Below are 24,395 nucleotides of genomic sequence, written 5' to 3'. Positions count from 1 at the left end.
GTTCAGCTCATACAAGGTTGCTCAGGGTTTTATCTGTTGTGGCTTGAAAAATTTCCAAGGATGGAGCCTGTACACAAATCTGTGTCCACTGCTTTGCTGGCCTCATAGTGAGTATTTTTTCCCTCTATGTCATCAAAACTTTTTGTCTTCTTTCTTTCATCCTCCCACTACACACCACTCTAAAAAGACTGGCTCCATCTTCTCACTAGACCCCCTGTAGGTATTGGCAGGCTGCTACCACAGCCATCTCTTCTTCAGGTTAACACTCTCACTGCCCTCAGCCTTCCCTCACAGGTGCTGTGTGTGCTTCACTCTGTCTGACAGTAAATCCTTTGTCATAGATCTTGGACATATCGTCTGCTCTCAAACTACTTTCCAAGATGCATCAGTTCACTGGACAAAAGCATTTTATTAAAAAATTAGAAATTTCTGTAGAGAAACTTCTGATCTGCTGGACGCAGATGTCCTTGGACATACCCTCTGTTTCCTGGCTGATGGGAAATGAGGAGATATCCAAGGCAATTGTCTGGTGGATGAGAGACACTGCCATTGAAGTGGTAAAACTAGGAGAATCAGGGCAGAGAGCAGTGTTAGTAGAAGGAGGAAACACCATGTTTATCCCAGTGGTGATTGTTATCCCCAGTCCTGCAGGCAGAGCCGAGCTGCCCCAGGGAATGCTGCATCACTCCAGCCACGCCGTGTGGGTCGGTGAACTGCAAGAACCAATCCTCCCTCCAACAGTTCTCTAAGAAATTTCCTGTGGTCTCTATTGATTTTCTTTTGAGAAGGAGACATATATACAGTTTTGCTTTTTGCTTTCCTTTTACACAGAGAGAGCTTTAATTAGTGGCCTTTGTGTTAAACTGTTAGATGTGGCCACCTGTGGTATCTTGAGGTTATTCACATTTGTAAGTGTTTTTAAATGTTGGGTCTAAGCCACCCAGAGATTTTACAGCAGGGGAAAAATATCCAGTTGCTTGGAAGCTTTTCCATTACCTTACACCACAGGAGTGGCATACAGGAGCTACAGAAAAGTCTGAGTCTAGTACTACAGGAACTACAGGAAACATTTTTTTTTAGGATGTGGGAGGGCAAATGTGGGGGAGTTCGGCTTGTTTTGCTATTATTTACTTGTTCCTTTATCTTATTCACTTAAGGGACAAGACCTGAATAAAAATTATGATGACTTATATCTATTTTATTTTGTTCAGACCTACACTTGCCCATGGCAGTCATATAATTTCCTTCCTCTCCTCCTGTTTGTACTATGATGACCTTGTCTTTCTCAGGGCTTCTCCAACTCATCCCATCCCATGACATCCCAGCAGCTCTTCTCCCTGCAGCTTTTCCCAGAGTTTTAATTTCCAATTTATAAAGGAATCCTGTTAGCCACATCTCCTCCACAGAATAGGTGGATGAAAAATAGGGTATTTTATTCCTCCGTTGCTCTGCTGATTATCACGATCTCCATGGGACAGTTACTGTGCTCTTTTTTTTCTGATGATTCTGCTAAGTCTCTGCTGTTTATGAAGTCCTTTTATCCATTAAGGTTCCATGTTACTTTATGAACTTATAACAGTCATACACATGGAGATCCATTTGGACATGAACAGGATGGGTGAACTGCAGCAGGTGCTTAAAAGTAGGGGAGCACAGTCCATAAACACACCTGGAAAACCAGCCTGCAAAGCAGAGTGTATCTACAGCTCCAGAACATCAGAAGCTCATTAGGTTCCAAACCTGAACCCAGTGTTATACTTTGCAGATTTATTTTTTTCAAGATATATATGCCGATAACCTGGCAACAGTCACAGCCCCAGATAGCTTTGCATGACCGTGTGCTAAGGCAAGAAAAGAGAAATATTGTCCTTCAGCAAGAGGAGATGCTTGGCTGGGCACTCTTAATGTTACAAACGAGTACTGAAGACAGAGTTTTCTCCTTAGTGATGAATAGCAAGGGTGATCCCAGGACAGCTTACAGCAGGGAGGAGCAGAATATGGTTCTGGAGCTAATAAAACAATGAACTGGGACTAGTCCCCAGACACCAATCCAGTTTTTTGCCAATTTCACAGAAAAGTCATGAGCCTACCAAAAGCAGCAGAAGTTTTGCCATTGGCATACACAGGGCTTTTGACCTATTGATCTTTTTTCAGAGCAGTTTACTGTGAGATTTCAGGCTCTGAAATTGGAGTGTGGATGAATAATGTGGCTTGTGCGGTGGAGCCCTGCTCTCAGCACTCTCTGAGTCAGGCTTCCAGAGCCAGTGCTGAGGTGTGGAATTTCACAATTCAATCCATCAACGCTCTCTAATATCCTCCCAGTGATTGCTGTTTTCACGAACAGCCTGATATTTAATTAATTCTAAACCTGCACAAAAGTAGCGTGTTTGCAGAGCGGATGAAGTGAATCCAGCACAAGCAAATATTATCTGTGTATTTTTGTCATGAATAGATAGCTCTGTTAGCTACAGAGGGAGCTCAGATTAATTCTGTGAATCTCAAACCCAAACAATATAGAGGAGAGACATAAACACTGTACATTCGATAGGTGTGCACTTTCTGACAGAAGCGCTGATTAGTGTTGATTAGCATATATAATTTTGATCATATTGGATTTATTTTTCTTTGTCTAATATCCACAGTTCTGTCCAAACCCCTTGTGTACATGATGACAAGAAAAACAGAAAAAGAGGAAAAAATGTAGAGCAGATCAACCATATTGAGAAATATATAGTAAAGAATGAAAAGGATAGGAAATAACAAAGCTACAATAGAGTACAAATATATCTTTTATACATACACACATGGAAAAGGACAGATTATGCTTTGAAGGCATTATGAGCTTTCTATTTTCTATCTATATTTGATCTGTTGCAGAACAGATCCATTTTAAGGAAGCAGGAAAAAGGATTACTTGAATTGTGATTAGCTCTAACAAACTTCTGTGTTTGCTGTAGTAGTTGCTGTCACACTTGGTGGTATAAAACCTTCTCAAATAAAAAAAAAAAAGAGGACAAAAGGAAAAAAATTATCTAAGATGAACCACTTAACTGCTTGAAACTCCCCATCATGAATAGTACTGTCTTTGTCATTTTGCTTATAAATCTCAGAACAGCTTCATGAACCTTCTTTTCAGACAGAGAAAAATCTCAAACGTCTCTTGTCACTTCCTGCATAGAGCCCTGCAAACCCAAAACTTCTGGCTCACTTATCCAAATTCTCTACATAAGCTCTATTTTTATCCTGACCCTAACAAACCCAGGTAGAATGAACCACTTCCTGACTACAGAAGTACAGTGTGCATCATAAGATTTAGAAAGCAAAGCTGGGAAATACATGACTTTTTCCTCTTTTTCCTACATTATCTTTATTCTCAGCCAGATACCAGAACAAGCTGCATCATCATTTACTCGGTCTCAAACATTACCCTGTATTTCCCAGTATTGAAAGAACAGAAAGTGTCACAAGTCATGTGCTGCACGGTCGTGACAAATCTGCAAGAATGCCTGAAACACAAATTTTGTGTTTGTGTTTGAAGTCCATGTGTATTTACATGAGAGTTGAAGTCATATTGACTCTGCTTAGCACACAATAAATTGCATCAGATTCTCACTACCTGATGTAGAGCAACAACCTCCCTCCACCTGGGAAGATTACAAGGAGGTAAGAAGAGAGTCTTCCAGAGAAAGTGTAAGAACTCAGCTCTCTTAATCTCTCTGCCACACCTGTATTTGAAAACAGCAATGAGCTCTGTTCTTATGTTCACCTATAAACAGATTGTGCAGAGGTATGGGGTATGGATTTAGTTAATCACAAGATCCAGCGGGAGTGGATGGAAAAGACATTTTTCTTCTTACCAAATATAATTACATTATTTGTGAATGCCATCTTTTGGATGCTTGATGCTCTTAGCAGAGGTGATATAATGCAAATGTGCTATCATTGAAATGCTTTTGGTGGGGTTAAGGAGAAAGCACACTGTCCCTTAAGTTACAAGGTCTGAGAGCTACAAACCTTACACAATTAGGAAGAGAATAAATGTCTATGTCAGTGCCCTGGTGGATTGGCTAGCATTCGTTTAGGATGACCAGAATCATTTTGAGAGGATACAAAACTTTGAAAGGTCTCTATAAAGAAAAATTACTTTTTAAAATACTCATTTGCAAAGTGGTAAATGTACAGAAGCAGATAATTAAATTTAAAGGGAGTTTTCCAACCATAACATTCGAAAGATTAAGAGGTTAAACATTAACCTGACTGTAAATCCCTCCACTATGTCTTTCTACAAATAAGTCTCTGCATTTTAATTATTTGGTGTTGCTCAGTGCCTCGAATGTTCAACGGGATTGCATTACATATTACAACAGATCAAGAGCAGAGCAACAAACGTATCCAAATTAATTAAAAACTCAAAATAAAAAATCTGATCCTACTTTAATATAGTTTTATACATAAAAAAACCCCACCAAAACAAAACAAACAAACAAACAAACAAAAAAAAAAAAAAAAACCAACCAAAAAACAAAAAAACAAAAACACTCTAGAAATTTCATGAAAAAATTTCATGAAAGACATTCAGGACTTTATATACATGGAGGACACTGATTTTATAGATAGCATGTCATGTTTCAAGACTTAAAAAGTATTGAATGTAGAACTGAACCTCATTTACATTAAGAGATGAGAAAATGTCATGCTAGTGATTTGCCTACAGCCTGAAAGGGCAGCACCAGCCCGCAGAGATTTTTCTGTTTGCTCTGGCTGGGTCTGCAGCAGGGAGCAGCAGTGCTTTAGCATGTGCTACTTCTGAAAGGCCTATGAAAAGCTGAGGGTCACTATCTTGGACACAAGTCCAGCTTGACCCAAGGAGCCTGCTTAGAGAATGGAAAGTCATTTGCCCGCTCTTTGACAACCTACTTTAAGATGAAAGCATCTGGATTGGGATCACACAGCTGTTTTCTTCCTCACTGCCAGGGAATTTTTTGTGGTTTTCATAAAGTAAGAAGGGAAAAATAACCCACTGAGAAGCAGTTATACCAAAACATCTTAAGCCTGTTATATCATGAACAGAAAAGAAGGGAAAGGCAGACAAGCTTTTTCTTTTTTCCCTTTTTTCCCTGCAAACACTTCCTTTCAGCTGTCCCTTTGAAGTCACAGGCTTACAGCGTGAGCGGCTGGGAGCGGGGAGCTGTGAAATGCGCCTTTGAGCCGCAGAGCTCTCGGAGTGTCACAAGGCGTGTACGGCCGGGAACGCGGCATCTGCAAACCAGCCTGCTGCCACTGAGCCTTTGTTCACCCGCAGACTCCGAGGGCTGTGGGAGCCACCAATTGCAGCAGGGGAAAATCCCCTCCCATCTTCATCCCACCTTCCCACCCCGGTTATCTCACTTCCATTCCGGGCAGTGACTGTGCCGGTGTGAGCAGCTTGTGAGGAAATAATCGAGCATACTAATACATTCTGCTTATAATATAATTGTTTATGATATATACATAAATCAGGTAACATTACCACCTTCTGTTCCCCTTAGTCCTGCTGTTTCTTTGTTACTGCAGGATACTTTGTCCTTGTTAAAATGCTGTTGTAAGGCCGCCCCTTCAAGCTACCCTCACCCTAGATTGCTCTTGATGTTTCCTAAAAACAATCCCTGCTCAGAGGGGTCTGATTTACTTCATGGTCTTACACACAGGTTGGCAGAATACTCCAGTATTCGTGATTAGTTATGTCTCCAGATTCTCCAGTCACAAGTCTTCTGCCTTTTTCATCAAAAAAAATTTACATTACTTCTCTTGCATAAAGCATATGGCAAAAAGATATTCTACCCTACTGATACTTCTTATAGAGGGAGCAAAATTGTCTCTCATGATTTTGAAGCAGTCAGTAATGGTGTTCCAGTTCCTTACAAACTTCAGAGCAAAGTTGTTGAAGGTTAACACAATTTCTGCAGGTTGTCTGCTAGAGACAGTGATCAACCTCACTCAACATTTGTTTTCAGGGGGAGGGCAGAATCACAGTGTCCCATCACAGCATCTCTTCCTACTGCACCCCTTAAGAGGTTTATTTGGAACTGCAAGAATCTCTTTGGTCTTTCTGCAGTGTAAAGTCATCAGAGAAACAGGATCTGAGCAGCAAAATCAGTATCTGTTAGACCAGAAGATGAGTAAAGCAACGCAGGGGTAGCCCGAGGAAAAATGACAACCAGAAGATGGATGTGAACAGCAGAGAGCTGATGGACAGGATAAGAAAGACCAGAGAGGCTGAAGGGGAGCAGGTGTGGCATTAGGCAAAGAATAAAAAGGTAAAGGGAAATGAATGAATGAGAAGAGTGATGCCGGTCTGTCCCAGACCTATAGGCTGCAGATCAGGTCCTAAAGCAAAGGTGCTGCAAATATCTGAAGGGAAAGTGTCACTGTTAAGGAGAGGAGACGCTGAGGCAGCACTTAGTAATGCAACCAAGAGCAGGGGGAAAAGAGACACCAATTCCCAGGATGTGACCTCACTGTGAGGTCATGGAGAGCTGTGGCTGTTCCGCAGTGCTGAGCTGTGCCTCTGCCTGTCCAGCTGACACAGAGGGATGTGATGTGATGTGATGTGATGGATACCCCACTCCAGGGGTCCCCCAAGTTCAGTCACAGTGTCCCTTTTCTGTTTGCTTTACGTAATTTTTTGCCATTGTGTTTTTGAACATTTTACTCATCCCCAGAGATGACAGAAATACAGAAACCCTTTGATAACTGCTAGCTTTACCTGGACATAAAAATTTGAAACCCACTTGTTCTTCAGAATCCCATACTTTTTAGAGGCAGACCCTTTGTGGGAATGATTCTTAAAGATCCCAGACTCAAGGTCATGGCTTTGCTGCAGAAGTGAACCTGAAAATAATGATAGGAAAAGGTGGAAATAAGTTCCTGTTCCCAACCTAGATAATAGCCCACAAAACAACAAAGACAACACACTGGGGAAATAATAATTTCTATACAAATATTAAACACACTGGAATTTCTGATTATGAAAGAAGATTATAACTTTTTGAAAAAATAATTTCTATCCTCTTCTTTGAAGAGGTTATGGAGGCCAAGTCTCAGCAAATGGCAGTGGATTTAAGGACTTAAATGTTTGAATGGCAATTGAGGTGCAGTTTCAGGACTCAAGTCCCTTAACTGTTTCCACAATACTGTTCAAAGTGCAAAGCTTGATGAAATCTTACCCAACCTCTCTGTGGGCTGTCATAGGATAATACAGACAGGTGCTGAAACTAGGGTCAGTGAGGAACTTCGACTGAAAACAGGCATTGGGGGCCGACAATTTGAAGAGCCCAAGTGAATGCTCTTGCAGAATTGTTCTGTTTGCAGTCACCATTTCTTGCTCTCTTCTAATGGGCTTCTTTCCCTTTTTTATTCATGCCTCAGTCTTGTTCCTATTTTTCTCTCTCAATTTCACCCCATTTAATATTTTCTTTTGCCCCACATATCCTTGTGTTTTTCTCTAGGTATGTTCTTGTGCTCCTCAAACAGGTTTGTGCTGTGCAGAGGCACGTTGCAATGCAGCAGTCACTGCTGAGTGGCTCTGCTGCTGTTGCATGGCACAGTGGGAGGGATTTAATCTCCAACACGACACTTCAGGGACACAGCAGATTGATGGAGGAGATTGTTCCCTAGGTGTGCTGCTAGGTACTGCTCCTATCTAGATTTAATTTTACTTCCCGTAAGTTTGCTTTACCATGGAGTTCCAATTTAAAGAGTTGTTATGTAAAGATGGATTTAGGTTCAGAGAGGTGGACCACTGCAGAAGAATAGGGTAAAGCGAGACCTCAGAAAACAAAATATATTAGTCAGTAGTCTGTTTGTCCTTAGATATGTTTGCTGTGGAAAGGTGGTCTGAGATGTAGAAGCAGAAACAGGAAACTTGCAGACAGTAACAGATGAGTCTGCCAGTGAAAGGCAGAGAGTCATGCAGAGCGTAATTGTGGAATTTCAGGACTTCAATAAAAAGAGTTTGAGATCCTCAACTCCACAAATGGGAGAGGAACTGACTTAATCAGCAGGTCAGGTCATTATACTAATAGTTGTGCTGAAGCTGACATGGGTGCTTCTGCCACAATGTAAAAGAGGTTCCCATGTGGTAAAATACAGTGGCACGGTTTCTGAATTACAAAATCAACCTCTTTCTCTCTTCTAATTAAAAACTCATCTTTGACATAGAATGGAATGTTCAAGGGACATCAAATATATTCATCACCACCCCTTTGTGGAAATTTTGTATCACACAGAATTCATTGCTAAACTAGCAAGATGAGTTTGTGAAGTTTGCAGATCGATGCACACAGTAATGTCCTCCTCTTATCCATCCAGTGCTAGTTAATGCCCCTCAGGCTTTTAATTTTTTAGGCTTCAAATAATCCAATTTATCCCTTCTTAATCTCTACATTTCAAACTTTCCCATTATTTTATTTTGGTCAATATTCCAGTGTGGTCAAAATTTGATGCAAACAGACTTAACAATGTCTCTTTAAATATCAAAATGTGCAGAGAGCTTGAGAGTATTTGTGTATGGATTTTAGTCTACCTGGCCCAGCCATTATAATTTTTACATAAGGTAAAAATATCATAATTTTCAATTATCAATAAGGTAGGTAATTTTTACAGAAGATACATGGTCAGAGACAAGTTCCTCAGTTTCCTGTTATTAAGCTAAACTTTCTAAACATTATTTTTTAACAGAGGCTTCTCTTAAAGGCATGGTGAATTAATGCAAAGCTAAGGTATTTTACTTTGCTAAGAGTAGCTGCAGCATGTTAGGACCAATGCATCTGGACCAGATTTAGACACAGATTTATTAAACCTGTAATGGAGTCAAAACGCAATTAGTCTGTAGCTATAATGTGTGTAATTAAAGTTGGTGGCAGTCATATAGTGAAACACAGCACCGTCAGAGACTTAAGGAGCCTATCCTAATGCAGTAGCTATGAAAAACTGCTAAATAAATCTCTCCTTTCTTTGGCAAGGACTAAGTAATCTTTGAGGGTCTCTGTTCACAAAGGGGAGATGATCATGCAGACAGCAAACAATCATGGTTCTGATCAACATGTTTATACTTAGCTGTAGCAAACACTTCATTTGAGATTTTTAAATGGTTTTTAAAGTATTTTGTTAGCGATTGCCTCACTTTCCATCTTTCACAAACTTTTCTCAGACTGCAGAATGAGCTTGAAAGTATAGATTCTGGTTTGGAAATTTAGATATCACTACTTTATGGTAAGGTAAGAACCTAATTAAGCTCCTTCAGTATTTCATCATCACTGCTTCAAATGCAGTCTACAGTAATACAGGCATAAAAAAGATTTAGCTGCCCTCTCAGAAACAAGTTTGAACTTCAGTTTATGCTTAAATACTTGCAAAGAATTTGAGCCATTCCCTGTTATACCTGAGTCAGCATTCTTCTCTGTGCTTCTAATCTACATCTTAGGTAAGCTGTTAAGTAAGATGGAAGATGTGTAAAAATCCCCAGAATTTATGGACACAGAAGAACAAACTTAATTTTCAAGCTCTTGAGAATTTCATATAAGACTGACCATGATGGTGTTCAGGAGAATTTTAAAAGCATTTGCTGAGTAAAGAAATAAGGTACTTTCCAAAGCAGATTTGAGGATTGTCTGATAGATCTTAATGAGTGAATAAGAAAATCCTATGCAAAAGCCAGGTACTTACACCATTTACAACCTAGGGAAAGGGAGAGATTTTCTTTAGCTTTAGACATAAGAGTCTCTTTGGGCTCACATATGTTACTATCCCCACCAGAGACCCTGCTGTGACTGTCTGAAGAACAGAGTGAGAGTCTCCATGGGTTTACTCACAATCCCAAAAGGACTTCTATGACTTGGAGGGATTTGCAGACATTCACTGAAATATCACAGGATCTTTTCTGGACTCACTGGAAGGCTGAAGGGGTTCCTTGAGAGACCCTCCCTGCACTGTATTGCAGTTCTCTGGGGTTTTTTCATGACCAATATTACTACAGGCTCTTGAAAAAAAAATTAAGCCAGAAAAGACTAGAAAGAGTGAAGTTTGGGGTTTGATTTTTATTATTTTGTTTTATCTTGGGGGGTTAGTTGGTTGCTTAGAGGTTTGGTTTGGGGGGGATTTTTTTTAGGTCTGCTTGTAAGCTTTCTAAAAGAGAAACATTCCTCTTATGCATTAGCTTTGGGTAAATATAAATTCTAAGTAGGTTTCAGTCAGCCTTCTGATCCCCTCCTCTTTCACCAGCCTCACCAGTTGTCACTCAGGCACTTTGAGCAGTTTTCATAAGGTTTTTGTATTTAACAGCACAGGTGTGGTAGGTGATCTGAGGATAATGAAGTACTGGGCCTCCAATTTGTGCTGGGCTGCAGAGGGACTGTTTAACTCTCATCTCACTCTTCCTTCAGAAGATATATCCTTGAACGTCATGGTCTTCAATTCAATCTGAAGAGAAACTTAAATAACTCTGCTGCTGAGGCAACCTTTCTCATGGCTGAGGATAGGTATAATTTTAGTCTGAGTTCTAGCCTGACTATTTTAACTAAAGTGCTCAAAGAAGATAGTTATAGTCAGACAAAACTTGTTAGGTTGATGGGTGTGAGGAGCTTCAGTCAACTTCCAACAACAGCGGTGCAGCACAAGGTGGAAAGGAGAAGTGACTTACTGAAATCTGTCACTTTGATGTCCCTTTTCCGTCTCTCATATAACCTCTGCCGCTAGAAATAAGTATAGGTGCACTGATGAAATGTGTGTGTGGTGTGAGCTAGTCCCCAGATTTTACCTTTTGATGACATCATCCTCTCTTCCAACCCATTTATGGCCTTCTGTGAAACAACTCTTTGAGCTGAGTCATGCCCAAATTGATGACTAAACGATGGTGCTTGCAGAGAATAAACTCAGGCCTCAGCACGTGTTTCTGTACACTGGCTGTGCCAGTCTAACTAGAACACAGAAATATTCTGATTTGGAAGGACCCACAAGTATCACAAAGTCCACTCTTTAGAGAATGGCCCATCCAGGGATCAAAACCACAGCCATGCTGTTATTAGAACCATGCTCTGACTGACTGAGCTTACCCCAGGTCATATACCTCTTCATCCAGACTGCTAGCTCCAGGAATATCTAACTGTAATGATTTCAGGTTTTCATCAAATTACATCTCTGCTCATTTATTATAACAAAATTTAAATTACAGTAAAAATGTGGGTCTCCTCTGCCTGAAAGGTAAGTAACTTTTAAAAATATTTTCAAGCCAATTCTACTACAGGAAATGACTGTTTTATGTGGCAGCTGCTTATCTGTGCCTCTAGATGGAGATCCTATCCATTTAACTCAGCCCTCTAGAGAAAGCTGTGGGATGCTTCAATTTTGCCTTTCATACTCCAAAGACTAAATTTTTTTCTCTAATTTCTGGATCACAAATTTATTTTGATCTTAAAAAATAGACATATTCTACACCTTACATAAAAACAAAACAACAAAACAACAACAACCAAAAAAAAAAAAAAAAAAAAAAAAACCAACATAAAATGCTCTTCTCTTCTAGCTTTCAACAGCAAGAGCATCTCTAAATATTTATTTTGTCTAAAATGTAATGCTGAAACCCTCTGCTGTACAATTGACATTCTGAAAATTCCCTCTACTGTGTAAGCACCTCTGACAAGCTGAGGTGCAGAGGATTGCAGGTGGGACTCAGAAGGAATGATATGGACTATTGTATTCAGTCACTTTTATCATAAGGATAAATCTCACGGTTCCACAAGAACAGAGAGGAAAACCTTCCACAACTTCACCTGGAGAACTGGTTATTTTGTCACTAGGTTTGGACCTATGTTTTTTATTAAAATCCTAGCAAGCATAAGGAGGCATGTGAGTGAAAGTATCTTCTCTAGTCCAGGAGCTAAAAATGCCTTTTTGTGGATCAAAGCCAGTTAGGTTGAACTATGCCTATCAAGCATATTTTTCAGGTTTGCCCAATGCAGTAGCAAGCAGAGAGTTTAGCTTGTAATGGTATCAGCTGCCCAAAGACAGAATGCAAATTCTCTCTTGATTACACAGGTCCTGAAAAACAAAAAACATATCTGCAGCCATATCTATATTGACAGAAAGATAATATTTCATGTGCCTTAGTACCAATGGGTGACTATCATAACAATGTATTGAAATAGTAATAAGTGTACCAATACATCAAAAATACTTTGTTATCCAGATCTATGAGGAAAAACTACCTTTTTTGATTTTTTTGTTTATTTCCTGAAACTAGAGAGATTATTGTTTGGGATTCTTTTTTTACTGTACTGTCTATACTTCTACTTGTGTAATACCAACAAGTTGGGCTCATGACACTATAGAGTTTTATATATTTTTCTATATTTCTTTCTATACAGTTTTAGACTGAAAGAGCAGCAGTGTGCAAGACGTAGTTAACAGTTTTACAAATCCTCAGACCCTAAGGCAGCAGTTTTGGTGCCAGCATTGACACCTACTCATGTACAGTCCCCTGCTGCTTTTGGGGGAATATTTTCATTTCTGCCTTGTTTCAATTGTTGCATGTGGCAAATTGTTGGTTTGCTTATTTTAATATTTTTTTACTCTGATCTACTTGTTTTTTCAAGACCTGTGCAGAAATTGTTAATTTTGCCCTAAGGTATCCTTCACAATTAGATGGGGAAAAGTAGATCCAAGCAGGCCCACAGGATATCTTTTTTGTGGGACATGTGTTGATTGAGAGAAACAAAAGTGCATGAAAATAAAAAAAATAATAATAAAAAAAGCCAACAGATCAGACCAAGACAATAACAGTTAGCAAAGATGTTTCTGGTTTCAAAAGGACTGCAGAATATAATCTGTGTGTTGAAGATTTTAGTCTTCAAATGTTCGGGTATTTTCTGAAATGTATTTTCTACCAAAAGTCCAGACTATATCTATATTCTCTCCTTAAGTATATAATAAAGTCTGGCTATCAGACCTAGGATATTTATCACAGATGAAGGGATTTTGTTTCTCTCTTTTTGTTTTCATACTGTGAGTTTAAAATTGTACCAGGGAGAAATTTAGAATCAAATCAATTCAGCTCAGGATAAAAATCAGTTCAGGAAAAAAAAATTCCATTATTGTTACATCAAACTTCAAATCCATTTTACATAGGTTTGAGCTGGAGAGGCACTAGATCAAAAAATGAAAGTTAAAGAAGTATATTCCCTTCTGCTTGAGACTTAGATGTGCACTCAGAATTGCAATGCACATACATTCTTGGGTAATCCCATTTAAATCACAGATACGTAACTTTCAGGTGCTGATCATTTGTTGCTTATTTTATGTTTTGATCTTTATATGGTTTCAGAGAATTCAAAAACATTAAATCCTTACCAAATTTAACTTGTCAATATGCAAAATACAGAAGAAGAGTTTGTCTAACAAACTTTGAAAGGCATGATGTATCAGCCATTTTTTTCAATATACCAAACATTTCTGTAGTCTGTTTTGTAATAGATGTTGGAGATATATTTTAAAATTAAAATTACAATGTTTGCTGCAAGATTTGCCTGCCCCAAATGGATGTGTTCCTGTCAGGGTAAGTGGAAAGTACAACTCAGCAGGGTGCAATGCTTAAGTATGCCCCAGTTCTGCCTTAAACTGTTGCCCAGTCAATAGAAGGGAATGATTTTCAGTACCATGAGTTCTTTGGAGGGAGGAACTACTGCACTGGGAATATTTCCCAAGTACATATCAAATATCAAACAATGAATTATTTTATATGTGGATTTCTTGGCTTTGGACATTTTCCGTGCAGTGATTATGGTGTTTCCACTCCAAAAAGTCATATATACTTTGAAATACATTTCAGAAAATGATCTTGATTGCTTTTCGGGTCACAAGAGACATTCCTTTCCTTTTCTGGGTATTCTCTGTTTAGCAGGAATGCACTTAGTATAGAAGGATAAATTATGGTAGCCCATGGGAGCCAGTGCCATATTGTGCAACTCACACAAACACCCATGGGCTTGCAGAGGAGAGCTCTGTTTGTTCAAGAGTAAGATCTGGTATTTGTCACACAGGAGGTCATGTTACCTCAAAATGCCTCTGCCCCGTAGGTCTGCCTGATGGATAACATCTGCTGCCATAACAACTGCCTCTCCAGCAGGAGAGATGGGCTCTGTGGCAAGACAAAAGCAAAAGTAGTCCACAGGCAGTCCTGTACCGAGGCAGCAAGCGGCCACGAGGAGAAACAGAACCCTCCCTGTGCACCTGATTCCAGCTTACTGGAGCCAGCAGGGAGGAGCCCAGAAGACTGCAGGGGCTCTTGGGTTAGGAAGTGTGCACAGCCCTGCCTCTGGTGTGCAATTTTAGTACTCTGAGCAGTCACAGGCTGTGTCAGTGGAAATCAGAGGTGTCTCTCCAGCCCTGCACCCTCTCATCAGCATACACAGCAAAATATGCTTCACTTTACAAGCACACTGACACAGGCAAAGGGAAGTTTTTACTGGGGCTGGCAGCAGCAGATGTTTGTACCTCAGAAAGCTGTAACTGCTTATGTGACTTGCAGCCCAGAGCTACCAGTCTTCCTAAGGGCTGGAAAGTTTTGTGCAAAAAGAGACCACCAAAAAGGGACTCTTTTGCTTTGCTTCCATTCATATTAACACAATGACATCCTATTCCTGGCTGGTAAGATTAGTTTTTAGCTTTCATCCATCTCCTTGCATCCCATAGATTCCCATAAAATCAGGGGAATTTTCACTGAATCACCAGTATTTCCAGTGAAAGTGGGTAAAAATTTTACCTGAAAAGACTCAGCAATAAAGTTAGCTGGGACATGGTAATTTGGTTTCACAAGTTTCAAGTCTTTAAAATTAATTTTGTTCTTCAGTGGAATGACAACAGAGCTCTGAACAGTTTTTCAAAAATACATTGTAGAGAAACACTTGTTTCCTTAGAACAAACACAATTTTTTCCACTGTCTCTCATTTGCATTTTTCTCCCCCACTCACTTTCTGTCACCAGAGGTAGCTGCAGAGCCCTGGATCTCTCTTCAGCTGATTTTTTTTTTTATCAATACATCTCTATGCATGGTTTTGTCTCCTCATTAAAAATGCATTCTGTAAGAATATTCATAAACAACTCTGCTTGGGAGAAATCCTTAGCTTGTCCAAAAAATTGATGTCTTACACATCTAACTGGATACCCAGCTGCTCAGCTGTGAAGCTCTGGGAGAAAAATAGACTGGGAACTGCTGAAATGATAGTCCTATATATTAAAGGTGTGCCATTGATGTTTTTGCACAGAGTAGAAATTCTGCTACATTCCACTCAGCCTATTCTTACTGTACAAAGCTCATACTTAACTAAAGCATTCCTCTTCCTTATTTTATTATCTTGATCCCAAGGATTTTAGTGATGTACCTCTAAATTGATAGCAAGAAAAAAATGTCTGTCGAGCCTTATGTTCCTCTATTTATTCATTTATTCACTTTGACATGGAATTGGCAAACAAATTTTAGCTGGTTTTGACAGCAAAGGCAAATGCAAGAGCCCCACCCTCTGCCAGTTGTATTTCTTTAAGTATAAATTGCAAGATTACAAAGTTGCCTCAGACTGAAAACCTTTTACCCTTGTTTAGCATTTTGGCTTTTCCATGGAGACAGACTCGCTTATTTTTCCCAGGGTCAAGAAGGGGTTTTGCCACTGTGCTGACATTTTTCATTATCTTCTTTCTTTTGCATCTGTAAGAAAACAAAAAAAAGAAAAAGAACAGTTCTGAAATGACAGTAAAAATGCATTGCTCCTTTGAAGTGACATGGACTGCATCTGTCTGTGCATCAGCAGGTTAGTCAGAGGGACCAGAGGAGAATTCTCTAATCCCTGGTGCATAGATGAGCCATACACAGATTTTTTTTTTCTTCCTTTGATTGCACCACCATGTTTGGAGACTCTTTCTTAAAGAAGTGATGCCTTATGTGTGGGGAGCAAAAAAAGCAGAATATTGTAACTAGAAAAAACCTAACTTCCCTGTCACATCTGGCCTTCATGCTTCAATAATCCCTTGAGCATAGTTCATAAATAATGAGCACTCAGAGACGGGCAGTACAATTCCTGTGCATTTTATTGACTTCCAGGGGATGCACAAAAAGATAGAATATATCCTGAAGGCAAAAGCATGCACTGTTTTCTCAGTCTTCTATCAAATGTGTATCACTAGCAATTTAATTACTATTTATTGAGCACTGCCAGTAGGGTATACAGGGCACAAAAATAATTGCTATGTGTAAACAGAACTGATTTTTATCTGTTTCTTTATTTAGCATTACCCTGCTATCCATTTCAGACCTTTTGTTGTAGCTTAATGTGATACAGATTAAAAATATTGTGATTTGAAAAATAATGGGAAAAGTGAAATCAAGCAAGCATCAAAAGATATCATGTTTAAAATAACCCTGAACAAACAACAATGCCTTATCCAGATACAAATACTCAAAAGTAAGTAAAAATAAGTAAAAAATAACTTTAATCTTACTGAAATTGAAAAAAAAAAGCAATAAAATATGTATGTATCTAATGGATAGTCAAATGCTCAACTGAGATGAGTTTACTAACTCTGTTATCTTTGGCAGACCCACCCTTTTTTGTTTATTGACAGACTAATTACGTTAATGCAGTACCAAAATCTTTGTATGTGGTCCCTAAAAAATGAACTGCAAGGTAAAAAATTAGGGGGAGACAGGATAAAAACCATTCCATAAACCTCACAGAAGCATGCCCATGTGGAAAATAAAAGGAAGACAGAAACAGAGATCTCTTTCCCGTGATCTGCCTCTCAGCTGATTATAGCTTCACTTTGGGTTATAAGAATGTTAGACCCTCTAGTCTGGACTTTTTATTTGGAATAGGGTTTGAAATGAACTATTTTGTTAGCAAGAAAGAAAATAATATGCATGTTCCATTCCAAAATATTCAAGTCAATATTAGTTTTAAAAATAACAAAGAGAAAAATTCATCTGAGAACTTAAAAATGTAGTTTTGGGTCCAAATGTGTGCCTTTCCCACATATTTAGAGCTAGTCTATTATTCTGTATTCCTAAACTGTACACTGTAGGGTGTTTCCTTTCACCAAAACTGACTGGATTTTCCTGAATACATCTTCTGGGTTTAAAATTTGCCAAGTCAGTTTATTGAGATCCATTCCTTAAAGGCAAAGGGACTAACTTCCTGGTGGTATCTGTTTTCTTTTCTTTCCTCTGCAGGCTTAAGTTGTAACTGGGTGTCTTGTTATCAGAAGTGAAATGAATAATTCAACGTACATAAACTCTTCCACTGAAAATGTGATGGCCTTGGAGAGCCGCTATAAAACTGTTGAGGTGGTGTTCATCGTTCTGGTGGCAGGGTCTCTCAGTTTAGTCACCATAATTGGGAATATCCTGGTCATGGTGTCAATCAAAGTCAACAGGCACCTCCAGACTGTCAACAATTATTTCCTGTTCAGCTTGGCCTGCGCTGACTTGATCATCGGCATCTTTTCCATGAACCTGTACACCCTCTACACTGTGATAGGCTACTGGCCCTTGGGGCCTGTGGTGTGTGACCTCTGGCTGGCTCTTGACTACGTGGTCAGCAACGCCTCTGTAATGAACCTGCTCATTATCAGCTTTGACAGGTACTTCTGTGTCACCAAGCCCCTGACGTATCCCGTGAAGCGCACCACGAAAATGGCCGGCATGATGATCGCAGCTGCCTGGGTGCTGTCCTTCATCCTCTGGGCCCCTGCAATTCTCTTCTGGCAATTCATTGTGGGAGGAAGGACTGTCCCAGATGGGGATTGCTACATCCAGTTTTTATCCAACCCTGCTGTCACTTTTGGCACTGCCATTGCAGCCTTCTATTTGCCTGTTATCATCATGACTGTCCTTTACTGGCAAATCTCTCGAGCCAGTAAGAGTCGGATAAAGAAAGGAAAAAAGGAAGCGGCTCAAAACCAAGAAACAGTTTCCCCCAGCCTTGTGCAAGGTAAAATAGTGAAACCAAACAATAACAACATCCCAACCAGCGGAGATGGGTTGGAGCATAGCAAAATTCAGAATGGAAAAACCAGTGAAGAGACTGTGACCAATAACTGTGTTCAAGGGGAGAAGGAGAGCTCCAACGATTCCACCTCCATCAGTGTGGTTGCTTCCAACTTAAAAGAGGATGAAGCTACCAAAGATGCCAGACAGGCTTCTGCCTCCCAAGACCATGTCAAAGCAGAGAACTCCAAGCTGACATGCATCAGGATAGTCACCAAGTCCCAAAAGGGAGACTGCTGTGCCCCTACCAACACTACCGTGGAGATCGTAGGCGCGAACGGAGAGGAAAAGCAGAACAGCGTAGCCCGGAAAATCGTCAAGATGACAAAACAGCCAGCCAAAAAGAAACCGCCCCCTTCTAGAGAGAAAAAAGTGACAAGGACGATTTTGGCCATCCTCCTGGCCTTCATCATCACCTGGACCCCATACAATGTGATGGTGCTCATCAACAGCTTCTGTGCATCCTGCATCCCTACCACGGTATGGACCCTAGGTTACTGGCTCTGTTACATCAACAGCACCATCAACCCCGCCTGCTACGCGCTCTGCAACGCCACCTTCAAGAAGACCTTTAAGCACCTTCTCATGTGTCATTACAAGAATATAGGAGCTACAAGGTAAAAATAATAATAAAAATGATTATGGAAAGGGTGAAGGAGCTCCAAATTAAATTTAAAAAACCCTCAATGCTATAGCACTTTATGCTCTTCTATGGAATGTGCAATCCAGGATGTTATTGGAAATACTGATAAGGGGCATCAGCTGTACCCCTGAGGACTACACTTTAGAACTTTTTTTAATAAATGAAAATAAATCTTTAGGACACTGGGATGTTTGAGAAATTATTCAAGTATGTGGACTGGAGGCACAGTTCCTTACTTTCTGAGAGTATTCTGCAGAAGGGCTTTAAAGTCTACGACTTTTGGTCATTCTGTGTAAAATACTTGTTCTTTCATTCTCTTTTTCTTGTTTTTCCTCTGTGTGTTTTTTACATCTTCATCTAGGTAAAAAAAACCCACCAAATTTTAATAATAACTGTGTGGAAGAGTTATAGGAGTTTGGAAGATCATTGCATTATCCAAAGCAATCATGGCAGAAATTTTCTAAAGCTCAAAGTTGTCTAAAGCTGTTTTGCCACTGTCATGTAAGAAGCTTAATGTTAGGTAAATCATGATGAAAGTTTTTTTGTTGTTTGTGACACCACCATTTCCAAAACCACATAAGTTCTGAAAGTGTACTTATGCACAACATGTAATCATTGTATATTGTTGCAAGCCTGATGTTTGCCCCCTCCCAGGGGCTTTTGTTCTGTGGCTACTTCATCATGGCAAGATCAAAGTGAAAAGATGTGGTCTCATCCAGAATGCTACATGCCAAGATTCTTCAGCATCCATGTAAACCAAAGCTTTTGAGACGATTTTGTTCACTTTGTTCGTCACATGACATCGACCTGTGGATTTGTATTTTATCTCCATCATCCTTTTCTTCCTTTCTGTACCTTACTTGTCCAGGGCATGATTGAATATCAAAAGAAGATGTAAATTTAAAGGTCTCATCCAGGCAGCCACCATGGTGGCCAAGCAAAGGGTCTCGCTGAAGAATAGAAACAAGATTATTATTAGGAAAATGAAAGTCTACATCCATTTAAAGTTGGATGTACAAATGAAGAGGTATTCTGAGGCTTCACAGAATGAATAGTTAATATTAAATAAGCATGCTCATGACCTGTTGAAAGATGATTCTATGATTAATTTATTGAGGAAAAGAATAAGATAGACTGACACACCCACCTGGATCAAGCTCTGCTAAACCCATAGTGTGAAACTGGGGCTCTTTCTGGGTGAATCCTGGACAAGATGCTTGCTTTCTGGAAAAGGTATTGGTTACATTGCCTTGTACTGCCTGAGAGCCATATTTTGACTGTAAGTCAATAGGTAACAATAATAAAAAGGCAGAGAGAGAAAATGTGATTATAGAAAACCAGATATTGAAATAGTCTGGCAAGGGTTTAGTTCAAATATTTTTTGCTACTCTACATTAGGCAAAATTTAGATTATTCCTGCCTAACAAAGAATTTAGTATTCCAATGTTTTGATATTTATTGTAGCAAAACTAAACACTTTGTGGACAGGTCAAAGGGTATCAGATTACTGAAAACAGAGATTGTCTGTGAGTTATGCATATTTTACTTACCTCCTTCTTAGTGCCTCTAACTTCCAGGGCCCTAACAAAGGTACATTTGTATATTTTGTTACCCAAAAAGAGCATAGACGGCATCTTGAGGGTCTCTTTTCTGGAGTGAAAGCCACCCACCAAACAGAACACCAGCTCATTCTGTTATTTCATGCTACTACTTTAGAGTATTCCAAAATGCACCTCAAAATAGCAGCCTCTGAGATTACAGAGAAATTAATCTTGCAGAATTAAGTTTTAGATTTGACAAGCTTATTGGAACACAGTGTCAAAGCACTTTGGTGTCATGACAGTTTTCACGTTTTGTAGTACAAGTTCTCAGCAGAAAGTGAAAATGAGGAGGATTAAACTGCAGCAAATTAAGGCCACGTTAAACTCCGGATTAATGCATCTTAATGTGAAGTCATTGAATTCATATCCCTAGTGATTTCATCTTAATATAACTGTTTCTATACACCCAAGGATCTAATTTTTCAACCCTCACTTGCCTTGAGTCATATCTACTATCACTGCTTTCATCTTCCTGCTTGTAAGAAAGAATAACTCAATGACAAAGCTTGCTGAACAGTAATGTTTGCCTTTTAAAACTTCATTCACTAGGTTTATCTTGACAGGTCAAAGGAAGGACTTACACATTCCTAGGTTGTTCATTCTCTTACAGTGCTAAAAAAATCCAGATAAAATCCCAAGATAAAATAAAATCAAATATGTTCAGTTTCTAAATCTGACTTCTTTAGAAAAGTTTCATGAAAGAAACACACCTGCTTCTTTCTTTCAGCAAGTGCTGAGGGTATCAATAGTACAGGTACTCAAATTGGGAAATAATGGTTTGTATAGCCATGCTTAATTTTTTAACTCTGGTTTTCTGGCAGGTGTGCAAATACTTTATTCTCACATTTGAAGTTATCTTTTGTTCATAATGAATTAATCTAACAGCTAAGGACACTCCTACAGGTTAAGAAGTGCAATAGATAGATTACAATTACACTCCTTCATCGTGTGATATGATGACACTCAAAATAGCAAAGGAAAAAAAAAAAAGTACTTTTAACGCCAGCATTCATGAAAAAAAACAAGCAAAAATATCAGGAAAAATATCAGTTTGAAGTTTTCTAGCACTTTTCTCTAGCATGACCTTCACCTTTGATCTTAAAAGACAAGGTGCTTTGATTTGTGTTACAGTATATTTGAAAGGCTTGCAGGACACACAGTCCTCTGTGTTTCCACCCCATAAAAGTTTCATGGTACATTGACATTTGCAGGCAATTAAACAGTGTAAAAATAGATGTCATAGTGCACCTATGTATGGATCCACAGGCATGCAAACACACAACCCTACATGGTTTATATACATGAAAAATAACAACTAATATTCAAGATATTGCATGGAATCCTGTCCGCCTTGTGTGCATTGCCAGCTGCTGGGAGGTGCAGAGCCAACACTTATTGCACAGTCTAGCCCCTCCTAAAGGCAGAGAAGAGGCAGAATGTGCCCTCAGATATTGGGAACATCTTGGGTCTTCAGCTGGTTGTGACTCAGTAAGACAAAAATGTGATAATGGTTCAGAACTGCAAAATAATAATTCTTAAATATCCTTTGATCTTTCATGTCTTTCCTTTGTGTCCCAAACTACGTTCACCAGGTTCCACTTCTCTTCTGAGTGATAGTCCTGCAGGATCTAGATGTCAGTCTTGAAGAGCAGCTCTCCCTGGGTAACTTTGGTTTCCCTGGCTGCCACCTGCACCCTGTGGTCCCCGAGGCCCCAGGTGCCCCTGCTGCTGGAGCTGCCACATCTTCACCTTGGGCTTGGCCAGAGGATCCCAGTGGCACATCCACACCATGTGCTGCACTGGCCACTTCTGTTTCACACAGAAATCAACACACTGTGCAGGTGACTCATGAGAACAAAAAGAAAAAGAAAATAAATCCCCAAAACTGATGACCAACAACAAAATAGTGCAGCTAGCACTTCTTGCAGCCTCCTTTTCTTCCTCTTCCATTATTTCCAGAAAGAGACAGCCCACAGGGAGTGATTTGTCTTGTCATGGGAAAGCCCTACCTTCATGTTCCAGGAAGAGAACAGCAGCTTGGAAATGCATCAATCCAGTGGGCAACTTTTCTGAGTATTAAAGAGGTCTGTGGTCAAAGAGAAAGGAAGAAAGGAAAAGGAAAAGGAAAAGGAAAAGGAAAAGGAAAAGGAAAAGGAAAAGGAAAAGGAAAAGGAAAAGGAAAAGGAAAAGGAAAAGGAAAAGGAAAAGGAAAAGGAAAAGGAAAAGGAAAAGGACAAGGAAAAGGAAAAGGAAAAGGAAAAGGAAAAGGAAAAGGAAAAGGAAAAGGAAAAGGAAAAGGAAAGGGAAATAAGACAGCTGAAGCAATATTTGAAATCTGTTTTCCAGTGAGAACAAAATCTAAGAAAAACTTGTCAGCCTTCTTACTGTTTGAGATTTTCATTTGATTTATTAGGAATTATAGGATCTATTCAAAGATAGCAAAGTTTTTGAAAGTTGACTGATGAAAGACATTCCAAGGACAACAAATACATCTATATAGGTCAGACTGGCTTTTCCTTTCTTTCTTTCTTTCATTGTTTTTGTGCTGTACAAAAGCTCACGGGGATGGGAGTGCTCAAGTGGACCCCAGAGATCTGTTGTTTGACATTCACAAAGCATGAAGGGGGCAAAAGCAAGTGCTAAATGTATCCACCCTCTGTTTTATACGCTTCTAGTGGAGGAAAATAGATAAAAGGTGCCTTCAAGAAGTGTGGCTGTGATGAGAACAGCCCACACACCACTGAAGAAACCCTTGAAATGGCCCAGCAGCTCCTGGGCATCCAGAGATAGGAGCAGAAGGGCAGAGACTTCTTTTTTATTTTATCTCCTTATGGATTTGAATGTGTCCATCTGTCTGTGGGACTTGCTAGCAAACTCACTGTCCCCTTCCCCAGTTTTGGCTGATTTTCATCTCTGTTCTTCATTCCTATGAGTGAGACATTCCTGTGGAGGAGTGAGTGTTGCCTCAGGACACAGCTCCCAGTTTCTCCCGTGGTGCTGGGGGGGCACACTTTGGATTTTTCGTCTCTGCTGACAGTTTGATTTTGAATTTTTCACCTCTCCTTGCCACTCCTGTATCCCAAAATTAATCACAGCAGTGGCTTAGCATGACTGAATAGGTAAAGCATCCTGCCAGCCAACCTGCTGCAAACCTGACATGAATGCAGCTTGGGGGCAGGGGAGGGAGTGGAGAAGAGTGATGCTGATGTTTTTCCTCCCTCCCCTTAAAATACTTTGTAAAAATCTTGATTTTTTGACAAATTGTGGTGGTTTTAAGGGTGAAAATGTAAAGTTTTGCAAAAGAAAGGGCAGGAAAACAAACTCTGGCCCTGTGCATGAGGGAGGTATTTGCTGACAGTGTGTTTGGAGTTTCATAGTCCCAGATGACAAAAATGCAAGTGGTAGAAATTGGAAAGCTTAAAAAAGTTAGCTTTTCTTTCACTACAGACACTCACAAGGGTGGGTATGATTTCTACACAATTGCTTTTTCTGTTCTTTTATGTCACAAAATACTCTAGACTTTTAAAGAATTGTTATTTTCTAAAGTGTATAGAAAATCTTGCCTTGAAGGAGCCTAAGAGATGGTCTTTAATTTGCTGTAGCCTCTCTTCTCTGCCTGCTTTTCCTCTTTTGCCACAGTTTTACCAAAAAGCTTTCCTCCTTTCTCAATTTAACAAGTGTCACCTGTGTTGCAGCTACAGGTTTGCAGTTTCATTTTCCTTTCAGACACTGTGAATGATGGTATTCAACCTCTTTAACCCACCCAAAAGCTGCTTTCCCTAGCATGCAACATCCTCCTCTACTGATCCAAGCTACTGTGTGGAGTGGCAAGTTCCATAAATCCCTTCTGCATGGTTTTAAATTGGAAGTAAAACAAACCCTCACATGAAACAAAGCCAAATCAGCTCTTTTGTTCCCCAGTTTTGTTATCTCTGTGTTAGGCACAACAGTGGATGATGTCAGAGAGTGAATGTGCTTGTGGTGCAATATCATGCTGCCACATGCACGGATTAATTTTCTGCTCTGTGCAACAGAAAGGCAGCCCTGCCTTCCCTCGAATCCCCTTTCATTCATGAGCTTACTA

At 39.7% G+C, this 24,395-nt stretch overlaps 1 protein-coding gene across 2 annotated transcripts in view; it reads left to right on the top strand.

The window, feature by feature from the left end:
- The window catches only part of CHRM2 (cholinergic receptor muscarinic 2), an 86,653-nt gene extending 64,239 nt beyond the window's left edge, over positions 1–22,414 (top strand). Inside the window, exons 3-4 of one of the 2 annotated variants that reach the window (XM_063395599.1) lie at positions 17,252–18,684; positions 21,904–22,414. In XM_063395599.1, coding sequence (XP_063251669.1) covers positions 17,291–18,684; positions 21,904–21,925 — 1,416 coding nt within the window. In that variant the 5' untranslated portion in view covers positions 17,252–17,290 and the 3' untranslated portion in view covers positions 21,926–22,414. Of the gene's footprint in view, positions 1–17,251 lie in introns of both variants that reach the window. The other variant, XM_063395600.1, reaches the window with a different exon arrangement.
- The last annotated feature ends 1,981 nt before the right edge of the window (positions 22,415–24,395 follow it).

The sequence above is a fragment of the Prinia subflava genome, chromosome 4, assembly GCF_021018805.1.
Source record: "Prinia subflava isolate CZ2003 ecotype Zambia chromosome 4, Cam_Psub_1.2, whole genome shotgun sequence".
NCBI lineage: Eukaryota > Metazoa > Chordata > Aves > Passeriformes > Cisticolidae > Prinia > Prinia subflava.
Note: the sequence above shows the minus strand (reverse complement) of the source record. Positions and strands in the feature narration are given on the sequence as shown.